General features: G+C 35.9%; 1 protein-coding gene across 2 annotated transcripts in view; it reads right to left on the reverse strand.

Moving 5' to 3' along the window:
* Positions 1 to 487: 487 nt before the first annotated feature.
* SLC16A7 (solute carrier family 16 member 7) overlaps positions 488 to 22,684 on the reverse strand; it is an 86,314-nt gene continuing 64,117 nt past the window's right edge. The window contains exons 3-5 of one of the 2 annotated variants that reach the window (XM_032107086.1): positions 15,704 to 15,847; positions 13,437 to 14,249; positions 488 to 11,082 (exon numbers count right to left, since the gene is read on the reverse strand). In XM_032107086.1, the coding sequence (XP_031962977.1) occupies positions 10,811 to 11,082; positions 13,437 to 14,249; positions 15,704 to 15,847 (1,229 nt within the window). In that variant the 3' untranslated portion in view covers positions 488 to 10,810. The remainder of the gene's footprint in view (positions 11,083 to 13,436; positions 14,250 to 15,703; positions 15,848 to 22,684) is intronic. The other variant, XM_032107087.1, reaches the window with a different exon arrangement.

Consider the following 22,684-nt stretch of genomic DNA (forward strand, 5'->3'; position numbering starts at 1 on the left):
TTTTGAGAGTTTTAGTATGTTCGCATAACACATTTTCCTAAATATTTCACATGAATTTTTTGCTGAGAATTTAATGACATATAAAAGTTTAATTAAATGCTCATGTAGTTTGTAGGTCTTCACAAACTTTGATGAGGATAATAAAACAAAAACAGATTGTGCCGATGAACTTCTGCTTGTCTTAAATTAAGAAACAAGTAAAGCAGCATTAGCAAATTTTCCATTCCAACTTCACAGACATTAAAAGTGTTTGAATAGATTGCACATATTTCCAGCTTATGAAAAATGGTATGAAGGGGAAGTAGGAACAGCAGTAAGAATTGACTTGAACTCTATATAATTGATATAGAAGGCATGAAAACTATTATGCTGTCACAGTTATTATATATATAAAAACATATATTGCTTGATTAACTATGGTTACACAATTTCCAGGGGAAAATATTGTAATTGAACTCTGGAAAAAAAAAGAGACATAGCAAAGAAAGAAAATTAATAGGTGTTTTTAATGAAATAACATAAATGTTAGCTACTACTCTTAAAAGCACTCAAATTTAAATTGACAATTTCCAGCAATAAAATCTAATTCAATCTTAAATGGAAATATGTGCAGGACTCCAGGATGATATCTGCAAATGCTGAGCAGTATCTCCTCCAGGCATGCATTTTGATTCATTTTTTCTTTATGGAAACTTCACCATTTCGAAGAAATTTCTCAGAGGTGCTTTCTGTCATGTAAGGTCCAAACAGTTGGAAAAGAAGTTACGAAGTTTTTTTACTTACTGTTGTTGTTGGGAGGTTTTACAACTGAGACAGTTTGTGTATGGGTGTTCATTCCTTCTGTCACACCCCCAAACACTCTCCTCCTCTCCCTCAGCTGCAGGGGGAGTGTGCGCAAACCTGGCCTCAGCAGATGAGCCTGTGGGCTGTGGCCTCTCCCACCCTGAACTCAGCCAGAGATGATTTGTATCACAGCTGCTGAGTTTGGCTTTCCTTGTGGATACACTCTTCTCCCTCAGCCTTGTTTACTTCTCCTTAGACCTGAGATATTTGGACAAAAGTACCACCTTTATGTTATCTCAAGTTTCCGTCAGAGTCCAAATTCCTGTCAGGAGGCATATTTGGGAAGGGATGGGCTTCAGTGGTCAGTAGTCGCTACAATGGACAAAAGTCCTTCGGTGATCTTAACAATGTTTAAGCCAGTAGCCATTTTTAATCTCTCACACTTGCATGACCAGTACCAGTGAAAAAGTTAGGAGAAGAACACATAAAAGAAGGGAAGTAACATAATTACCTTCCAGGCCCATTTACTCTAAATTTTGACAAAATCCTAAAAAAGAAAATAATCTAAGATTAATATTGGTTTTGACAAATTTCTTTATATTCTCATATATTAATGTGAAATATTGGTTTGAGGCAATTTTCACACAATACATGAAATCTACAATTATAAAATTTTAAACTGAATTCAAGACAGTACAGTTCAAGATGTTTTAAGATCCATTTGTGCTAATGGATAAAAAGTGGGTAAAATGTCCTTAAAATATCAATCTGACTCAGTGTTTTTGGATTTTCTCCGGGTGTATCATCTGTTTTTTTACACCTTGTGAGAAAAAACAGTGGAACTTTGGATTAGGTCAAGAGTTCCTTTGTACAGACAAACCATCAAGATTGAAGTCTCATGCTAGTCAAAAAAAGAACAGAATCATATTGTCACATACAAGTTTTGAGGTAAGAACATCATTATGTTATACAATAGGATTCTGTAGGAAGTTTCCATGAGAAAACCAGTTGTTCAAGAAGTGGATATTTTTTAAACAAGACTGACTTTCAGTTTGGTGTCACTGGGCACTGGTAATTAGAGGTCGCCTTATGAAATGGAACTACTTATTCAACCAGTGAATCAAAATCATCAATTTTATATATATATAATTTACTATTACTATATATTTAATTTACTATTCACTATATATATAATTTAATTTTCTTTGACCTATGATTCAGACTTCATATTTAAAAAATAATGTTGGTATCTCTGATCTCTAGGGCACTGTCTTATCTGTAATATAAGAAGATAGAGCAAGACATAATGCGCTATGGCAAACACAGATGTTTGTCAGCTTCCAGTCAGCTGGGTCCTCTTCAGATTCCCAAGACTTTTGAAAAATAATTGATAGAGGTCTTGGATTGACATCAGCCAGCACTTTGAGTATTCTCAGAGTAATCCCATCAGGTCCCATAGACTTTTAGGGAACCGGCTGGCACAGCAGATCCCACACAAGTTCAAGGTTGAGTGCATTTTATAGATTAGGATCTTCAATGAATCACAATGTTTTTTAAAGTCCCTGATCAGAGGAATAAAACAGTGGAAGCTATTAATGTTGAGTTGCAATGGCAAATGCAATCTATTTACTCGACCTGGAATAACCAGCAGTTAAAAGGGTTCATTATTAGAATAAAATAACATTTGTTGGAAACAGTAACAGCTGTTACTACAGCTGTAACTACAGACTGAGGTCTCCATTTATCTTGCCACTACACTATCAAAACACAAAACCTCAGTAACAGGAATGATTTTTCTCAATTCAGTATCCATTTCTTAGCAATATATTTTAGTCACGCAATCAGATTCAGTGACACAACATATCCTTAGGCACAAAAGTGATACCAGCTATGTATTTGAGCAGGGTTAAATATCATATCTTGTTTGTTGTTCCAAAGGGACAACTTCACCACTAGATATTTTTAGCTTTATTTTTATTCTTTTGCTTGGTCAATGCCTGAAAATGGATTTTTATTAATATTAAAATAGTCAGATATGCAACTATTATGAGGGTTCATAATCTAAACAAAATCTAAACATATTTTGGTAGCTGAATCAAAACTTCTGTATCACAAAGATTGTAGGCATAATTCTTTGAAAATAGATTTTACAGTTATTAGAATTATAACAATCATTTGCTTTGAAAAAATTCTTTCTCACTCAATAGTTCATCTTTTACATCTTTGTTTCCTAGTAGCTTACTATGCATCTGTATGAAAGGTGTGTAGACAGTATCCTAATACTGTCTTTAACACCCCCATAATATCTTAATTTTAAATATCAAATCACATTCTGTAAAAAACAATTTAACTGGGGCAAGCAATCATAGACTGAAGTCAATTGACAGAAACACAGGAACAGATAAGATTTATAAGGATGATACAAAGTAAGGCTTATCTACATGCACTATTTCAAGCCTCTTCTGTAGCAAAATGAGTATTGGTGATCAAGCAGTAATATTGCATATACATGGAATATAGAAATATCCCCGTTCGAGTAATGGGGAAAAAAAATCTCTGGTGTCCAGATGATATTTGAGTTATGTATGAGAATAAATCCTAATTATGCTGAAATTAGGAATAGCAAGGGGTTGGTACAATGTTCTGCTACTAGTAGTATCTTTTCTCCACAGGAAATCTTTGTGTTTCTGTATGCAACAAGAAGTGATTTTGAGATCTTTGCTACAACTGAATAGTGAATCAATCTATGTATCTATGAATATTTGCACACTCTGAAGGTGTAAATAATTTACTATTAAGGAGCCTAAGAAAACAGAATTTACATCCTTTCAGAAACTTTACATGGAAATTTTATTTTCATTTTTCTTTTTTTTTCTCCCAATTGCTTATTTTACACAATTTTCACTGTAATTTCCCATAAATATATATGGACAAACTTGACATATTACACAGTAGTACAAGCCTGGAATAGAAGTTAATGAACAAAAATGCATTTAAATACAATTTAATGCAATGCATAAGCATTTTACAAGGTTAATATACATTAGGAACAATGAATTTTGTCAGGTCAAAAAAGGGATTTGGCATCTAGAAAGAGGATGTTATCATTCACTCTTATATCTTTGGAACATAAATAGCACCTCTATCTAATAAATGGTTGTCAAAAAAAAAAAAAATCTAGCCAATATATTCAAGTAAAAACCATACAGTATTGCAAAGTACAGAAAGGAAGAAACAACTTTATTAGTCAAAAACAATGGTTACTGCATATTTAATTATTAATTATTGCATAGCAATACCAGGTTCTGTTGATAAACTGCAGATACAGTGAACTTTCCAAGTAGGCTGTAAGTGGAAAATGCAGCTATATCACTTTTCAAGGAAGGGAATTTATGTAAGTGATTTATGTACCACTGTGGAAAAAATCTCCCAGTAATTTCATGGTATAACTTTTTTAAAGAGTGAGAGCCAAATGTAGACTTTTCATGGGCTTGCCTACTTGCAGACAAATTAAAACCACCAAAACCTGTAAAAAGTATGATAAATTGTCAGTGGTTTTAGTGACTAGTGTTCTGGACAGTTTCACATATTAATCTAACAGGATTATTGTTTGCAGACGCCTGAGTATCTTCATTTTCCATACTTGTTACATAAATATCATGTCCACCAATACTTTGTATGAGCTTGTCATACATACCACAGTAGATGAAAACTCAGTCTGTTGGTTGCAGCCTATTCAGAGATCATTTAGTTAATATTTCCACAGCAACAACACCCCACCACCAAGCTCACCAACAATGTAGATTTTGCCGTCTACATCAATGAACATTCTCAGTGATCTTAGGCTGCTTTGAACTGAGTCATAGCTGGAAACCAGTGTTATGTAATACTGCAGCTTTTTGAATGAATTTCTACTATAAATAAATCTAGCAGAAACTGAAAAATAACATATGCCCTTACAGAAAAGCTTCAATTTTTTCTGTCATTTGTGGAAGTTTTTTATTTGCTTACAATTATGTTTCATTTATCAGGCACAATAAGCAACTTACTCTAAAACCTTATATATATTTTATATATACATGAATATATATAATATATATAAATTAGAGTTTTATATATAGGGGAATACGTATATACACACATACCACATCTGCATATATATTCCCTTATATATGTCCATATATACATTCACAGAAGACATAAACCATTTTCTCTGGAAATAAGAAAAATGAAGGTTATAAACTGCTCAAAGAAGGCTTGAAAGGAAATAGATAATTTCCTTTGGGGTTAACAGATGTGTTTGGATATTTATTTAAATATATCCTCTGTATTTTATAATTTACATTCAGAGTGTATGGTGGGATTTTTTTAAAAATTTATTTACATATACTGTTAAAATAATACATACTGTGCGTTAATTTAGGGACTGATTCATTAGGAATATTATGCAGGCATAGCAAATTTGCCAGTTGTAACAAATCCTGCATTTGCTGTGTTATATCTGACAGTCCTGAGATTTGGAATGGAGAAAATAAGGCTGAAACCTCCACTGAAGCCAGATCACCTCCAGTGTCTGATAAAGCTCTTTGATTGGTATTTTTATGTTGGCTTTAGTGGTCTTTGTACTAGGTCCTAGAAGGCAAGAATGATTTGAAGAATATCTTTGAAGAAACAATCATCTCTGTTTTTGTAAAGAGCATGTGAAGTACAGTCATTATTCCTTGGCCCCAACCTAATATTTTGTGAATACCTACTTCAACTGCCCCATGAAGGAAAAGCAAGCTAAAATTTGGTATTATTTCTAAATCAGAAACACAATTTTTTTTCAGGGATGTAGAATGTTCTGTAATACTTTTAAAAGCTGTTTCGACATATGAACTTTGTTAATTTCCCTAACTCAGAAATTGTAAGAAAACAAAAAAGAAAGGAGGGCCAGCATCTCACAGAAAGAGAGCAGACTTTGGATATCTAAATGACACGCTGAGATTTTATAGAAGATCAGTGATACAAAAACTTTACAAGTATGGGTTAAGTGTTCAGACTTAATAAAGATATGCCAACTGGTACAAAGATGTGGTTAGACATATGCACTGTCTTAAAAGCAGAAGCGTAAGCAGCTTTAAATATTTGGGAGACTTTCTAATACTCTGTACAGGTTTTACCATTATGCATTTTGTTAACTCTATTCTTCCAGGGTTGTGCAAGTCTCCAAACTTCAACTGAGAGGTAGATGATGAGGAAAATTTGAACTGAAAAACTACAGCATGCAAATTATGTTGAAATCACACAGCAATGCTTATGCAAATTCTGACCAAAAATATGATAGTACATGCAAGCACTTTAATTATATATATATTTGCACAAATATCAGAAGTTCACCCACCCCCAAAAAATCCAAACAGCCTTATTAAAACTGGCATGCCATCTCTGAAAATAATTATTTTAAAATTCCCTTTATATTCCTCTCTGTGAGTAGAAAAATAGTCATCTATAGAGAAACTAACAAAAATTGCCTGATTCCATTTTGTTATAGGCAAAATTGTCAGTGTCATTTATAGCATGTTCATCTATAAAAGTGGTGATTGGCTTTGTTTAGTGAAATCCTGATAGCAGCCCAAAATCTGACTGCATGTGGTATCTGTAACTTATGTATCCCAGTAATACCTCTCCACTAATATTCACAACCAGACATGAAAGAAGCAAGTGAAAAATGTTGCTTTTGGCAACATGGCTAATGTGGCATTTCAGGAAAAACAACAACAAGAAAGAATTAAAAATAAGTCCCTACATACCCAGTCCAAATTTTTTGTGTTACATCAAAATGAAGTATGGCATGGTGGAGATGGGGAACTCTTAAGAGAATTCTCTGGGAGGAACAATCATGTACACATTGCCAAATGTTTTTTTAAGCACAATGGATACTGATATGCAACACTACCATTAAAATGCATGTGAATTTTGAATCAAAAATCAGTAAAATTGCTGCACTTCAGCAGTAAGTAAAGCTGAACTTCCTCTCATAAGGACAGCATGACTTAAAAAAATCTATTTAAAGATGAAGTCAGATTTCCCCTAGCTCTGTCAAAACAGCTCACAAATCATGTTCCTGAAATCATTGTAGCCTTCCATATAAAAATATGCTTTTCTGAACTTCATGGAAATACAGAATAAACTGCAATCACAGTTAAATGGGGAGAGATGGGAGGGTGTGAAATTTCGATACGTTCTTGAAATAGTACTGAGAATTATTAGTGATGAATCTTTCTCTGGAGTTGGAAAGGGCAATACAGGATAACTTCCCAGCTAATAAAGTGTATGACATAAAAAACCCAAAAGAGAGACGATGTGTACTTTAAAACAACTTTAAATTTAACCCTGATATTAAATAGGCAAAAATATTATTGATGCTATCCCACCTTGCTACTAATTTTCAAATTTTGGCATTATTTTTTCTAGAAGAGAAAGAGGATAATTAGGCTTAGTGATACTATGGCAGAGAAATTGAAAGAATGAAGCATACATGAGTATAAATGAGAATAAGACCAATTAAGGATTTGCTTGCACTGACAGAGACTACAGATTCTTATCGTGCATAAGAGACTCATGTGCTATGAAGTTTGAGAACATTTCTTCATCACTTATCAGAGGAATGTCTTAGTCCTTACCCTTCAGTGTTTCAGACTGAGGGTGAGGTAATTAAGAGAAACCAGAAGAATTTAGAGAGATGATGTATATATATACCCAGGTCTAATCTTGAAAGCAGAAATGTAATCTTGAAATGATTTACAGTACAAATTACAGGTCAGTGCAAGTAAGAATGATATTCAGGAGTTTGAAGGCAAGGTATACTCATTTTGCTACTTTGATGCTCAGAATAAAGATGATTCAAGGCAATTTGTTTCCATCATTACTTTTAGAAATAAGAGCTACCTATACTAGGCAATTGCCCCTTTAGGACCTGTTATTTGGAAGACACAGGTTTTTAATTTGAGGCAGTTTTTGCATAGATATGGTTCCAATTTTCTTCCCTCATCTCTGGATTTTAACTTATTTAATATTCAGTAGTATCAAGAGTATGCTGATGGGTTTTATTTTGTTGCTATTATTAAGAGGAAGAGTAATGAAAGAGGTGTAAGTAAATGTTTCACTTGACTCTTCCTACTTTATATTGCTCCATTTGCCTGCCACATAATTTTGCCTTATGGGATTAGAAAATGCACGTTGGTGAGTGGTGGTAAAACAGCTCTTGCACTCCTATTATCTTTTAACATAATTTATCAGAGAAGAAAGAGTAGCATCTCTGTAGAGTGTTTATAGAAATTTTTATCTCTTCTGAGATAGTAACATAATTTTTGCTACTGGTGGTCAGGTGTGTCTATGGCTCGAGGAACCTTGTTTTTCCCTTATTTCCTATGCCACGTTGTTTTGTATTCTGAGATCCTGCATAGAACAGGCAAGTTGCCTGCATATTTCCTGAGAGACTTTTTTTTATCATCATTTTTCTGAATCCTTTATTTACTCAAGAGCAACTTTTAACAGCCTTCAGTCAAAAGTTGACCCTTGTTTTCTTCTACCCTGTATTCTTAATCATGCTGCTTTTTTGCAAAGAAATAATAAGCACCTACAGTGTTGCCTCAGACATTTTGGTTCAGCTCCTGTACTAATCTCTTTTCAAATAATCTCTGCCTTTCTATCAGTGGCTGTCAAGAGCAGAGTGATGTTCCTGATGACTACTCTTCAGCTAAAATTTCAGTTCATCTTTCACAATCCGGTATTTATAACTGATATTCCCCACTGCATGAAAGCTTAGTGTCTGTGAAACCCATCACTTTCTGGCTATGGGTGTGCAGGGCCTTCACAGATCCTGGAATTCACTCAGTATATTTGTACAGCCAAAAAGAGAGCAATGCTTTCATGTCATGGGGTGCTAGCAAGGCTAAGGTTCAGAGGGAGGTGCAATGTATTTATTTCCTCTCTGAAGCTGGGGGTTGGGAGAGGAGCTGTAATTTTACTGGGACTGAATCATTCCCCTTTACACAGTACACTACTCAAATCTGAACATGTAACCAGTATTTTCTCCCAAAACCCTGAAATGCATATATTTTGTTTCTGGTGCTCCTAAAAAACTACAGGATTTGTTGGAGAAGCTTGGTTTTCCTGAATGTAATTAGGTAAAAAGCAGGTATTAAATTCTGTACCATGCTGAGAGTAGATTCATGATGTTTTTCCCCAAAACAGTGATGAGAACATTAAAGAATTCAGCACTAATGTGGAACTTTATAAGATGATAAACCAGCAAAACAAAAGCAAGTACTACCAACAATTTTAAAAGAAAAATTAAAATAATATTGAACATGATAATATTAAGAAACAACTTTCTTAAAAGCCCTCTCATATCTACTAGATTTTACCATTAATTTTTAAATTTTGTTATTGGTACTTCAGAGTGCATTTATCACAGCTCTCTGTCCAATGTATTTCCAACTTTTTTGAGATTTAGAAGACTAAAATGAATGATATACTTTTCCTGGAATTGAGTGTAGGTGTATCCTGCATAAACAGTGCCTAAATGTTTTATGAATCAGACCCTTAATTTTCACAATTTCTAAAGGCATTAATAAGCATCCCTCCAAAATGAATAGCACTTTTCCTTACCTAGAAATAGAACAGAAATAATTTCACATATTTCCTTCAGAAGCTTGCACTTTTAACTTTCAAATGCAATACTAAATGATTTCTGTAAGTCAGATTTGTAGATTTATGCTTTCTTTTGTCTAAAGGAAGCGGAACAAATGTGTACATTTTAATTTATATGAGTGTCTGCATGAAATTGTAGACACAAGACTAAACATCCTGCATGAAGCAGATATGTCAATACAAAGCTTCCAGACTGCCATTGTCAAGGTGCTTTACAGCATTTTTGCTCAAAGCAGCATTACAAAAAAAGAAGTAGCTTTTTACTAAATTCCTGGGAAAGGGAAGTGAGCAGTGGTATGAAGCTACCTATCTGCAAAGATCTGAAGTTAGATCTTAAATCTCCTCTCAGGAAACCATCAAACAACTAACGACTTGTCAATAAAGCCAAGCATCTACTTTGAAGTCATTGTCATGAAGCTGATTAAGGCCACAAAAGCCAAGGGTTAGTATCCTTTTGACATCAGCACATTCTGAATCTAGTCCCTTTAGGAAAATGGCTTCACAGTCCGATCCAGATCCTTCAGCTACACAGGAATACATAATCAAACAAACTAATTGCCACTCTTGTTAGAAATGTAAATCTTGGGTTTAAATCTTCTATGTACAGGCAGATTTTAGCTTGAATTAGCAAGGTCTGAACGTACTTTGTATTCAAATGTATATATTGAAGTACAATGTAATCAGCTATCACTGGAGGAAACTACTTCTAGAATATATTATAAATCAGCTTTTTGATGTATTTTAGAGATATGCTCACCAATTATTTATCTCCTAACCTTAACTTTTATATCCATAAATGGTTGTGGCTTATGCAGCCATATTTTTTATCCAGTGGGCATACAAAAGAGTACTGAATGTTTCAGTGTGTTTCAGTCAGGTATTATGTCTCTTTGACTTTATGTTCTCTTTAATATCAGTGGTAAGTAGAGTTTGGGCAGATTATTTCAATAGCCTTTAACCACATCCTAAAGAGGAATGCAAGCATCTTCCCAAATAAGAGTAGGAAATACTTTTGCATTAGATATACTTTTGAAACAAAACTGTTTGTCATTGGAAGGCTTTATAGCCTGGTTTACCTGTCTCTTGATTGTCCAGAGATAAAAATTAATGGACTAATTTGCATTGAGTCACTACCTCTGTAATTGTAATTTTGTATCGCTGAAATAAATAAACTATAGATAGTAATTTAGCTTAGAGTCTTGCCATAGGGCAAAAATCTGTTCCCATCCAATATTGTGACTGATCATTATTACCACAAAACCTGGCCTGTGTCTTGAAGACAGATTCCTAATGGAAGTCATAAACGTTGCCTTCTGAGCTATATTTCAGATTAAATATTGGTTTCTCTTTCTGATGGATCTTCAAGAGCTTTATCAGCTCTGCTGGAAGCATCTTCATTCTCATTGTTTGTTAATGGTTCTGCTTCCTTTGGGTCAGCATTCTTCTGTGCTTTCTGCTTCTCATCTTCTAACTTCTTTTCTTTTGCCAAAAGCCTGTAGTTGATGGCATTGCCAATGAACAACCAGATACTGGCCACAGTCACAATTACTCCGCAGACAAAATACATGTACTGATATTCACCAGTAACATCTACTAGCCAACCTGAAAGACAAGAGGAGAGAAAAAGAGTATTTAGATTAGGATACCAAATATAATCCACATATTTCCTTTGGAGAAATATCTATATATTTCTTGGTTTTGAAGTTGGAGCAGAAACACATTTTCAACATGTTAAAGTTGTCTAACAGTGGAACTCCTAAAAAAACCCTGTATTAGTCAGGATAGCAGTTGTCATTGAAGACACTGACAATAAAAAAATATTGAAGAACAAAGCAAGTAAAGCTTAATGAATAATGACAGACAGTTTTTCAGCTCTTTCATTTTCATTCTTTCATTGCCGTATTATTTTATTCACCTCCTAATTGTGTTTCCTATTGTTTGGAGTGACAGTCTGCTACTCACTGAGGCTGCATAAAGACAGTAGGATGAAGAGGTATGTGCCTTTTTCAGCTGCTGTCTCCTTGCATCAGCTGCCTGCTTTTTACATGTGCTTTCCTGTGACTGGTGAAAGAGATAGAAAGGTTTTTCCCTTCAGCCATCACGCTCAACTGCTGAATTTTAAACTCTGAGCCTTCTACCTAAAACTTACATTCAGACCTCTGAGATTAATTTCTTCAGGACAGGGAGAATAAAGATAACAGTTCTTCCAATTCATGAGCCATTCCTTTTAAATTTTCCCAACTCCCAAATTAACATTTACACATATCCAAGTATTTAGCTCTGAACTTTCCTACAGTATAATTGAAACTCACAGGGTAACTTGCACACTTCAATTTAGTACCTATTTAGATGCTTTTACTGAGCTGAAACCATAATGCCAGCCTATTCACCTGATACATATTTACAAGCCAGCAAATTATTCCAGACTTTTCTTTTTTTTCACAAACCTCATATTAGGAAAAGCTTGAATAGCACTGCCAGTGTACAAGTCACCTATTAGTGTAAATAGTGCAGTCTGCTGATTTTTATCAATAAGCAGTCTCATAAAAAATGTTTAAAAAACAAAATTCTGAATTAGCATTGCTTCAGCATACTAGTTTAAAGGATATGAAGTAGTCAAAACTGGAGCTTAGCTTTTCCATGTTTTCATCCCCTTTGTTGCCTCTGTTTAACAAGTTAAATCAATTATTCATAGTGTTATAGCACAAACAAATGTTTTCCAAAACTCCAGAAAACCTAATATACTGAAAAATAAATAACTGTGGAAGCTACTGCTCCATAAATATTAGATTTGAGTTGATGCTGAACCTGACTGAAAAGGTTGGACTCCAGTGGTTACAGGCTCAGACCCCCCACTAGGTGGCATAGAAAGAGTCTGTGTGAGAATATATTTTGCTCTACCAGAGTGGATTTGTCTGTTAAATGACGAGAAAATTATGGAATGCCTTTAGAAGTATTAAAAATTTATTTGCAAAAATATTATTGTACTGAAGTGAGTGGAATTGTTTTGGCATATTTAGAATTGCACACAAAAATGTTATTTTTTGTAGAAATACTGAGAGTAATTTGAAGTACTTCTGTATGTATAAATGCTTTTAGGCACACATAATTTTGCTGACTTCTGAGGCAGTGCTAATGTGAGTATGGTATATGTTCATAAGGCTGCCAATCTCACTATCTTTATATTCTTGTATTGTTGGGCTTATACTGCAACACACACACACCAAGATACACACCAATGCTTCTCAATAAAATTTGAGCATCTATTTTAATATCTTATATCAGCAGAAATCTCAATAATACAAAGCTTACTATCAGCTGAATACTGAGTAAAAAGCTAGCAAACAGAAAACACTTTCTGTACTTCATCATTTTTGTTGCTAGAAGCCCAAGTGTTACGAATATAGTCTAAGCTGTACAGCTAGGCTCCCTTTAAGCTCCCTTTAAGCTCCCTTTACACTTGAAAGAGAGAGGCTGGCAACACTGATCTTTCAGCCAGTTCACACTCTGAATTGCCTTGCCTGTATCTTTTGGCTACAGAAACAGGCTAAAGGACTGGCTGTGAGCAGAGATAGGGTGGGAAATCATGCCAGGGCGCAATGCTCCACAGCACCAAGATGGAATCCCACTGTGTGCGCACCCTGCCTGAACAACTGAGCATGCCTGTGTTCCTTCTGACACCTTCCTGCTATTTTTTTCTCTCTGGAAATGGCGATTCTCTCTGTTTAGACAAATTAAAGTTGTTTAAGCAAGCGTAAGTGAGCACTCTTCAAGCTGCCCCTAGGTTGGAGAAAAGTAACTGATGCAGTTACGTTTTACTATCAGGCTGTTACAGTACATCTCTAGTCACAGTGAAACCATTAAATAACATAAAGAACAATGTTTATATTAATTCAATGTTACATTGCAAGTTTATGCTGTAATGTCTGAAAAAATAGGAAGAAATAGATTCTTACCTCCTAGAGGAGGGCCTATGAGCACAGGACAACATTCCACAATGGTGACGAGTCCCACGGCACTGGAAAATCTGGCAGCTCCAACAAGGTCCATCAATGTCTCAAAAAGAACACTGCTAACCATTCCAAATGCAAACCCAAAAAACACAGCATATATCACCAAGCCAGTGTAATTTTTTGCCAGAGGGCACAAGATATGACAGACACCATTGTACAAGACAGCAAAACTAAAAAAATACTGAATCTTTGGCCGGATAAACCTGGAGTTTGCTACAAGTCCCATGGAAGGCCTAGCAAACATGTCTACAAAGGCTAAGATCGAGAGCAAAAACGCAGCAGAATATTCATCAATTCCTTTGTGCTTGGCATAAGGAGCCAAGAATACTATTGGAGCAAAGAAACCAATAAACATAATGACATTTCCTGACAAATATATCAGAAACCCTCTGTGTTTGAAGAGGGACAGATCTAGATACTTATTCATAGTTTGCCAACAAGACTTCTTGTTGTTTTTGTGCAAGGCAGAATCTCCTGTGCCTTTTTCAACATCTTTTTTCATAGGAGGGACTTTTTTTGGTCCAACAGGTCTCATAAGTGACCCAGCCACACAGCAGTTCAAAAGAAGTCCTCCCAGAATAAGAAAGCTTCCTTTCCAGCCAAAAGCATTAAAGAGGAATTGATTGAGAGGTGCCAATGTGCTCAGAAACACTGGACTTCCAGCCATCGCCAATCCATTAGCGATGGGACGCTTCTTATAGAAATACTTGCCAATCATGGTCAAGGCAGGCTGTAAGTTGAATGCTAAACCCAGACCTAAACAACACATAAAAGACAATATTATTGCAGGTCATGCAGTGAAAAGCATACCCCACCTCTTTCAAATTATTTTTAAAATGACCAATATCCAATCCAGTGATTCTCAGTACAGAAACCAACTAGCATCAGAGAATGAAATACAGCCTCATTGCTGTCTGCGAGGGTTAAAACCAAGACTGTGTCAGGGTGGCATTTGGTCATTTTCCCCCTGTAGCACTGCATTGAAAGCCAAAACTCCTTGCTCTGTTTCAGCAGTAATAGAGACAGAGGAATCACATACAGAAGAATGATGGTATCAGTGCCTTGACTCACCATTTTTATATTTGCTAAGGTATAATACAATTCTCTCTTGGCTCATTTGACAAAAGCTATTAAATGTCATCTCAGCTACAATGAATGCAGGGTTTATTTAAATGCATAAATCTCCTAATTTCTTATTTCCAACTCTAATTAAGATCCAACTTGTCTGCAAAACTGGAACATAAAACGGCAAATTATTTTCCAGCACATTCAGTTCCCCTTCCCCAGGTCATTATAAAGGAATTGTAAAGGACATACATGGGAGCAGGCCACCCATCCACATCAGCTGAGTGTATAAACAACCCTAAGCTGAACCTCTAGGCCTTCTCTCTGTATTAAGACATCTAAGCTATAAGCTCTGATATGGATCTGCTTGATGGTACAGGAGAGATGCTTTCTTCCCTAATAGGCCCATTCCTGGACTCTGACTCTACTCTTTCAGTAGGTACAAGGTTTAGGATGTCAAAAATAAGAGATTTAAGGACTAATCACTGAAGAAAGAAGGACTCCTTTAGTTCCAGCATAAAGGAAGATGAGCCCAAATATTCAAGTATTATCTCATTCATTTATTACCGGCCAATATGCACCTCTCCTTCCTTATTCAGAGATGGGAATTTTAAAAAAATCCACAACTTTTGATAAGGAGATTCTTTAATTTACTGGCATGACAATAATTTTACTTCATTACTTCAGACCTTTGATAGATGATTATGAATAATTTTATTTGGTGATTGACCCTGGGTGATTTTAAACAGAAAACTATTGAACTGAAAGTTGTTATACTTTTCTGTGATGGTATGTGTATGTACAGACCTACAGGAAGCTGGTACAAGCTTTCACAATTCTACTAGAATTTGGCTAGCCTCTGCCACCCTGTTTGCAGTGCAACATGATTGAAAGCTAAAACAATGAATGTGAATTCATATATGCAGTATTTATTGAATAAATTCATCAGTTTTTTCTGTATTATCCTAGAAAAAATTCAACATCATACCAGTTAATTTCAGGTAGCTGAAATTAACAGATCTTACTGCCTTCTTGGATTGCATCTGTACACAAAAAACTCTTGATCAGTGAGGCTTATTTGTAGAACAATATTAGAAATAGTTCAATATAACATAACATAATATAACCTTATACAGGACTCTTACCTCCAACCACACCGATACATATGTAGAGTTCAAGGACACTATTGCAGAAAGAGGATGCAATCATTCCAAATGAACACAGGATACCCCCTGCTATCATCACAGGCCGGCTACCATACTTATTCACCAAAATGCTGCTTATGGGACCTGTTGGTAGAAAGAAAATGCAATTTCAGGTAACAGGTAACTCTATCTTTGTATTTACAACATGTTGAAATGCTTTACTCTTCCATCTGGAAAAATGTTAAATTGTTTCTATACCAATCTGTCTTATAAACAAACTCTGTGAGTTTGCAGACACAAGACTCGATGTGGATATACTGCCTCCACGACAATATAAATATTGATTAGTTATGGAGATGGATAAAAAGATTAAAGACATCAGACAAGCAAGAGGGATTGTTACAGCTCACGAACAATCAATACCGAGATTGGTCAATGAAAGTTTTGAAAGTGCAAGGACTGAAGAATTTCACGTATGAGACTGGTATCAAAACTCCACAGAGCAGGAGGAAGCTTCTGGCAAGCAGACTAAAATTACTTAATACTGCAGCATGTCGTGCACCCCCACTTAGAACCACACACGGGCTTAAAAATATTGTCAAACCAGAACATAAATCTCTGGCCCCTGAGACTTGTTTTCCCTTGCCTCATCAAAAGGGGAGTGTTAATGGCAGTAAGATGACTATAGGCTGTCCAGGAAAATCTAAAATGTGGTTTAGCATAAAGACCTATAAACTTTTAAAATATTGCTGCAGGTTCATTTTTTCAGTTTCAATTGCAATTCAGTTTATGGCATAATTACATTCATACTAACCAAACAGCTAACGTGCAATTTAGCATGACATACATTATATGTTTTTGAACAACCATGGCTAGAATAGATGGTGTGCTACATATCAAGATTAAGAGGTTGTCAAAGCTCTTTAGGTAAACCTGCATAGCATCTGATTACACTATATTTGGCCCAAACCATTACAAATAGTCTTACTTTTGCAATAATGAAACTTATCCAATACAAAAATTTTAAAAAATAAAACAAAACAAACAAAAAAAAAACAACCAAAAAAAAAAACCCAAAACCCCAACATCATAAAAAGCAAAGCATTTCAAACTTAAGATAGAGCTGGCACCTAGCATGAAGTTGAACACCTTGATTTGCATCTGAGTCCACTGCAAGTTATTCACTGTACTGGTGACAGTTTTAAGTGTCTGTTTTAATAAATATCTAAAGGAATAAACTTCACGCTGTGAAAAGCCAAATCCAATGAAATTTAAGTGTGCTTTCATAGGCACAGTTATATTTTGGACTTCACTCTTCGAATTACCTTAAATGTATTACAGTATTATTATTGATAGATTGCAAATGTTAATTACTATTTGCATATCCACAACAGAAGTCTTAAGGATATGCCAAATGATCAATTTTTAGCTTCCTTCCTTAAGGAAATAAGCTTCTACAATAGAACTGGCCTGTGCTTGTCTGTCTTTTCTAACAGCTCATGAATACAGAGATCAACTTGAAATTAACTTGACTGGAAAGCAAAGATTTGAGTGATGTTTGGATCTCAGTTTGTATATTCATCAAATAGCTTGAGTCCCCAGGAGTCTTAAGCATAACTGTATATTGAAACCAACAGATTTAAATATCCACAGCATGGAATGGACACCCAAACAGACAACAGCCCTGTGATTTATTAAAAGACTTTGGAACACTTATGAAGCACTAAAACATTAACTGACAGCTTATATGATGACATACCTAACATTTCTTCATTTCCATTTGAGGGGAATCACTAAGCAGAACTGTGACAAGCAAGGCTTTCCCCTTTGAGACCATATGAACGAAAGCAGTGAAACACAATTATTTTTATTTATAGAGCTACGTTTGGAAAATCAGTGGTTGGGCTCATGTTTTGCATTAGAAAGCAAGCCCTTTTGCAATATGTAAACAATATAAATAATTCCTCTGACTCAAAAGAAAAAAAAACCCTTTTAACTGGAAATCTCTTTTTAACTCAAAGTTTCATTCCGAGATCAAGTAACAGCTATAATTTTGAAAATAAGTTAAATCTAAGGCAATTAAAAAAAAATAATTGTTGTTGCTAAACACAGTAACAGTATTCACTTAAGAGATATCAAAATAATCATTTTTTAAAATTATTTTTAAAATGATTTTCCAGTTCTTCTTCCTGTGATGAAATGGAAGTATTTGCAAAATTGAAAATGAAAAATTTGTTTAGTGTTTGTTAACAGACAGTTCCTCATCAGGAACAAGAAAACTGCATCTCTGCAGATCTTCACTGTGGCAGTTAGACCGGCACTGTAAGTTACAGCTTTCCAGATGAAAGCACCTAATGTTAGCTTCACCTACAAGACCCAATAGCTGAGCTCAAACATGGATGTATTAATGTAGGTAGGTAATAGATACAGACACCAGAGGAAAGGCAAAGATGTCTGAGACTGACTCTATACTTCCAAATGACATAAATCTGGAATGTATGATGAATTAAAAAACCCTTAAACACAATACTGTCTTTGAGATATTTTCTTTAAGTTAATTATGTGTATTTACAACGAAATTAATCTCCACTTAATTTGAGGTTTTCTTTATGGCTATTCCAGTATTTTGATTTAAAATTTGTGCATGTGAGAAATATTAATTGTTCTATAAGCCAGAAAGCAAGTTTAAGCTCCCTGAGTGTCTAGGAACTCTTCCAATGTGATAAGTAGGTTAAACATTTTATTCTGACATCTGTGCATACACTTGGTTATGAAGTCTCATAAAATAATGCATATTCATACCTTAACATAGAATCTACATAAATTCCAGCTGTTTGCCTGCCATCATATGTTTTATAGCCTTATACAAATTTCAGTCACATTTAACATCTCGTACTATTATTTAAGCAATGCTCAAGTGCCAGCATGGGTCTATATTCCTTGTGTATTTTTTCTTTTTAGACGAAGGAAGATTAAACTGTTTAAATACTATTAAACTGCCAAAATCTTGCTATACATTAATGTATGTTAATGCACTAAAGGATCTCTGTATCTGCTTTCCTGAAGCCTGAAGTAACTGCATAACAGATGTTAAGTCAGGAGACCCACAAGAATATTTATTCTGATCTCTCCCTTAACACCTACAAACCATCAGCCACAAAAGATTATATACTCCCTAAACCAAATTTAAGACCATTATCATAATATGCTAACACTCTCACAGCTGTATTTTTGTTTTCTATCTTTTTGTTTCAGGCAAATGACCAGGCTGTGAGAAGGTATAAGACAGCAACTGTGACCAGTACCACTGAAAAACAGTCTCAGGAAGGGCTGAGCTTCAGAAGAAAAGAAAAAATAGCCACTTTTCACATTGTTTGTCATTATGCCAAGGGAAAGATGGCAAAAGTCATTTCAGCTGTGTAAGCAGAGATGGGAACATGCATTTTGGAGCTGTTTATGATGTTTCATACAAAATCTATAATAGTGTGGACACCTAAGTTCTATCTCAATGGCTCAAGAGAGCATTTACTTGCACTTGTGCACAGAGAAATTGTGGATGCAGAGAGTACATTTAGATTAGATGTAGGGAAGAAAATCTTCCCTGTGAGGCTGGTGAGGCACTGGAAGGAGTTGCCCAGAGAAGCTGTGGATGCCCCCTCCCCATGAGTATTCTAGGCCAGGTTGGATGTGGCTCTGAACAATCTGGTCTACTGGCAGGCGTCCTGCCCGTGGCAGGGGGGCTGGAACTAAATCATACCATCACAGTCATAGAATGGCCTGGGTTGGAAGGGACTTTAAAAGTCATCTTGTTTCTGACCCTTTAAGGTCATTTGCAAAAGGTATCTCCCAATCTTTCTTGTAGGTTCCCTTCAGGCACTGGAAGGCCACAATTAGGCCACCCCACAGCCCTCTTTTCCCTATTCTCTCAGTCTTTCCTCACAGGAGAGATCCTCCAACCATCTAATCATCTTGGTGGCCTCCTCTGGACTTGATCCAACAGGTCGATGTCCTTCCTGTGCTGGGGGCCCCAGAGCTGGATGCAGCACTGCAGGTTGCAGAGTTATAGGGGCAGAACAGAGCAGAGCAGAGGGGCAGAAGGGCAGAATCCCCTTCCTCGCCATGCTGGCCGCACTTCTTCTGATGCAGCCCAGGACACAAGTGACTTTCTGTGCTGCAAGCACACAGGGCTGGCTTGTGTCCAGCCTCTCCTCCACCAGCACCCCCGAGTCCTTCTCAGCAGGGCTGCTCTGATCTGTTCATCCCCAGCCTGTGTTGATACCAGGGTTGCCCTGACCCAGGTGCAGCACCTTGCACTTGGCCTTGTCAAACCACATGAGATTCCCATGGGCCCACTGCTCCAGCTTGTCCAGGTCCCTCTGGATGACATCCTGTGCTTCAGGTGTGTCAACTGCACCACTCAGCTCGGTGTCATCTGCAAACTTGCTGAGGGTGCACTTGATCCCTTCATCCCTGTCATTAATGAAGATATTAAATATTATAATTTACTATAATATTAAATAAGGCCCCAGTGCAGACACCTGAGGGACAGCATGTGTCACAGTTGTCCATCAGGACTCTGAGCCATTGACCCTGAGCCCTCTGGATGTGGCTGTCCAACCAATTCCTTATCTATCTAAGAGTCCACCCATCAAGTCCATCTCTCTCCAGTTTAGAGACAAGGATGTTGTGGGGGATCGGGTCAAAGAATTTACAGAAATCCAGGGAGATGACATCTGTAAACCTTCCCTTGTCCACAGATAAAGTCACTCCTTCATAGAAGGCCAATAGGTTGGTCAGGCAGGACTTGCCTTTGTGCAGCCATGCTGGCTGTCCTGAATCACCTCCCTGTTCTCCATGTGCCTTAGCTTCTAGGAGGAGCTGCTCCATTTGTCCTAGCTTGATTTCTCACTGTCGTAATACAGTGATATAATTAAAGATCATTCTGTTGCTCGTTTTGCATATTGCCAGAGCATTTATGCTTTTTATTTTGCTACCTCCATGAATTTTAGTATGGAACTAGAGATAAACTTTCCTGATAAAAAGGTAATTTTTTTTAACATATATTGACAATGTCATTACAGTGTTCATAGTGTCATCAACCCAAAGCAACATGGGATGACTCAGTCTGAACACTATGACATTTATTTAAATGAAGTGAATTGCTGAAAGAAGTTGCAAATAAATGTAATAATACCTCAAATTGCACTAATGTTACATTGTAGATTGCATCCTGTCAAGTCAAGTGGTTTAAACACATTTTCAGCCATCTGCTCTGCAGAGTCAATGCAGCTGTCTTTCCAGTCAAGGTTTATCTTTTATTTCTGTTTCCTAGAAGGCTAGAAAAGCCCAAGGAGCTCCAAGAATTAATATTAGTATAAACTATTTGCTAAGATCAGCCCAACTTTCTTTTTCTCTTTCCTTTTTTTTTTTTTAATAAAATATGAAGCCTTCTAACAAAAACTCCTCCAATCACAAAGGCTTTAAGCAGGTACTTAGTACTACTATTGGAATCCTATCTCTGGTATTCAGAGGAAAAGGAACTCAAAATGCTTAAAACCGTTCATTAACTTGGAAAATACTTACAAATATGCTGTTTTTCTCAAGGAGGACCAAGTCAAAATATTACGCATTCTGTGACAATACTATCTCTCATTCAAAAACCTTTGGCTAAATTCTTTCAGTACTCTTGGACAGGCTTTAGGCAGAAAAAAAATATTAAAATGTCATTCAACTATTTTTGTATTATTTTGTATATTTGTATTTGTCATGTTTCTGGGAATGGTAACCTGCATTTCTGACACATCCTATGTATTTGTGTAACAGCAATGAAGGTAAATTAGTTCAAGAATTGTTGGAAAGTTTTCTCTGTAGTTCCTCTGCGCATTTGGCTGTATTTTTTTTTTTTCCATTTCATATAACATTTACGACTGGCTGCACCGATTCCATAAACCTAGATAACACAGAAACCCTGGCAAAGTAACACTGACAATGAGAAAAAATGCACTTGCAGCAAATACCACCAAACAGAAATGTGTAACACTGAGTTAGGGTTGTTAATCTATGAGTTGGGAGAGCTCAGCAGCTAAAAGCTCAAGCTGCCAGGGACGATGCACTCACTCGTTCAACTATCCATCAAACCTTGCTCTCCACTTCCCCTGCTCTCAGTGTCATTACCCTAAATGCTCACGTTCTCACTTGTGTCCTGAAGAGGCCTTGTATTCTATCAAGTTTTTATCTTTTAATCTCTAATGAAGATTAATTTGACCTTCATCTATTCCTTAGGAGATATATAAGAAATGCAGTAATTGTGTGTGTGGTTACACATAGGAGCTTGACTGATGGAAGAGTGCTAAGCACTCCAGCTGCTTCCTCGTGGTTCCTCCTCCCAAAAAGGTTATGTCTCCAAGTTTTGAAATGAAGTGCTCAAGTCAGAAACACATATGTCTGACTACAATATAAGCTGTTTTTTTTCCTGAAATGTTCAGGAGAAACAAAATTAGCAATCAGTGGTGCTGGTACTTGCTCTGCATGTATTGCTTTTATGGAGGAATCACAAACCCTTGATCTGCTTTGGTATTTTGTTTTTTTCTAGCAATACATCAGAGACATGAATCAAGGGCTTTACATATTTTGATTAAAGCTCTTGTTTGGCTGGCAGGTTTTTTTCTCTGTTCATTAGGGCGCAAATATGTATGGAGTTATGGGCCACGTAATTTAGAAAATGTCTTCAAGTTAGCAAATTGCTCTATGACTGTGAATTTTAAAAAGTTGGAAAAATGCCCACTTTTTAATCAAGGAGTAGCCATGCTGATTATTATTTACATGGATATGCATCAATGCTTTATATTAATTATGTTTTGCATGCTGTGCTGCAGAATTTTTTTCATGAAAGACTAAAACACTTGATCAAAATGCAGAAGACTTTAAGATAAATTATGACTTTTTTTGAAACGAGAAGTATAAAACTTCATCATATTTAGT

This window comes from Corvus moneduloides, chromosome 4, assembly GCF_009650955.1.
Source record: "Corvus moneduloides isolate bCorMon1 chromosome 4, bCorMon1.pri, whole genome shotgun sequence".
In the NCBI taxonomy this organism is placed as follows: Eukaryota; Metazoa; Chordata; class Aves; order Passeriformes; family Corvidae; genus Corvus; species Corvus moneduloides.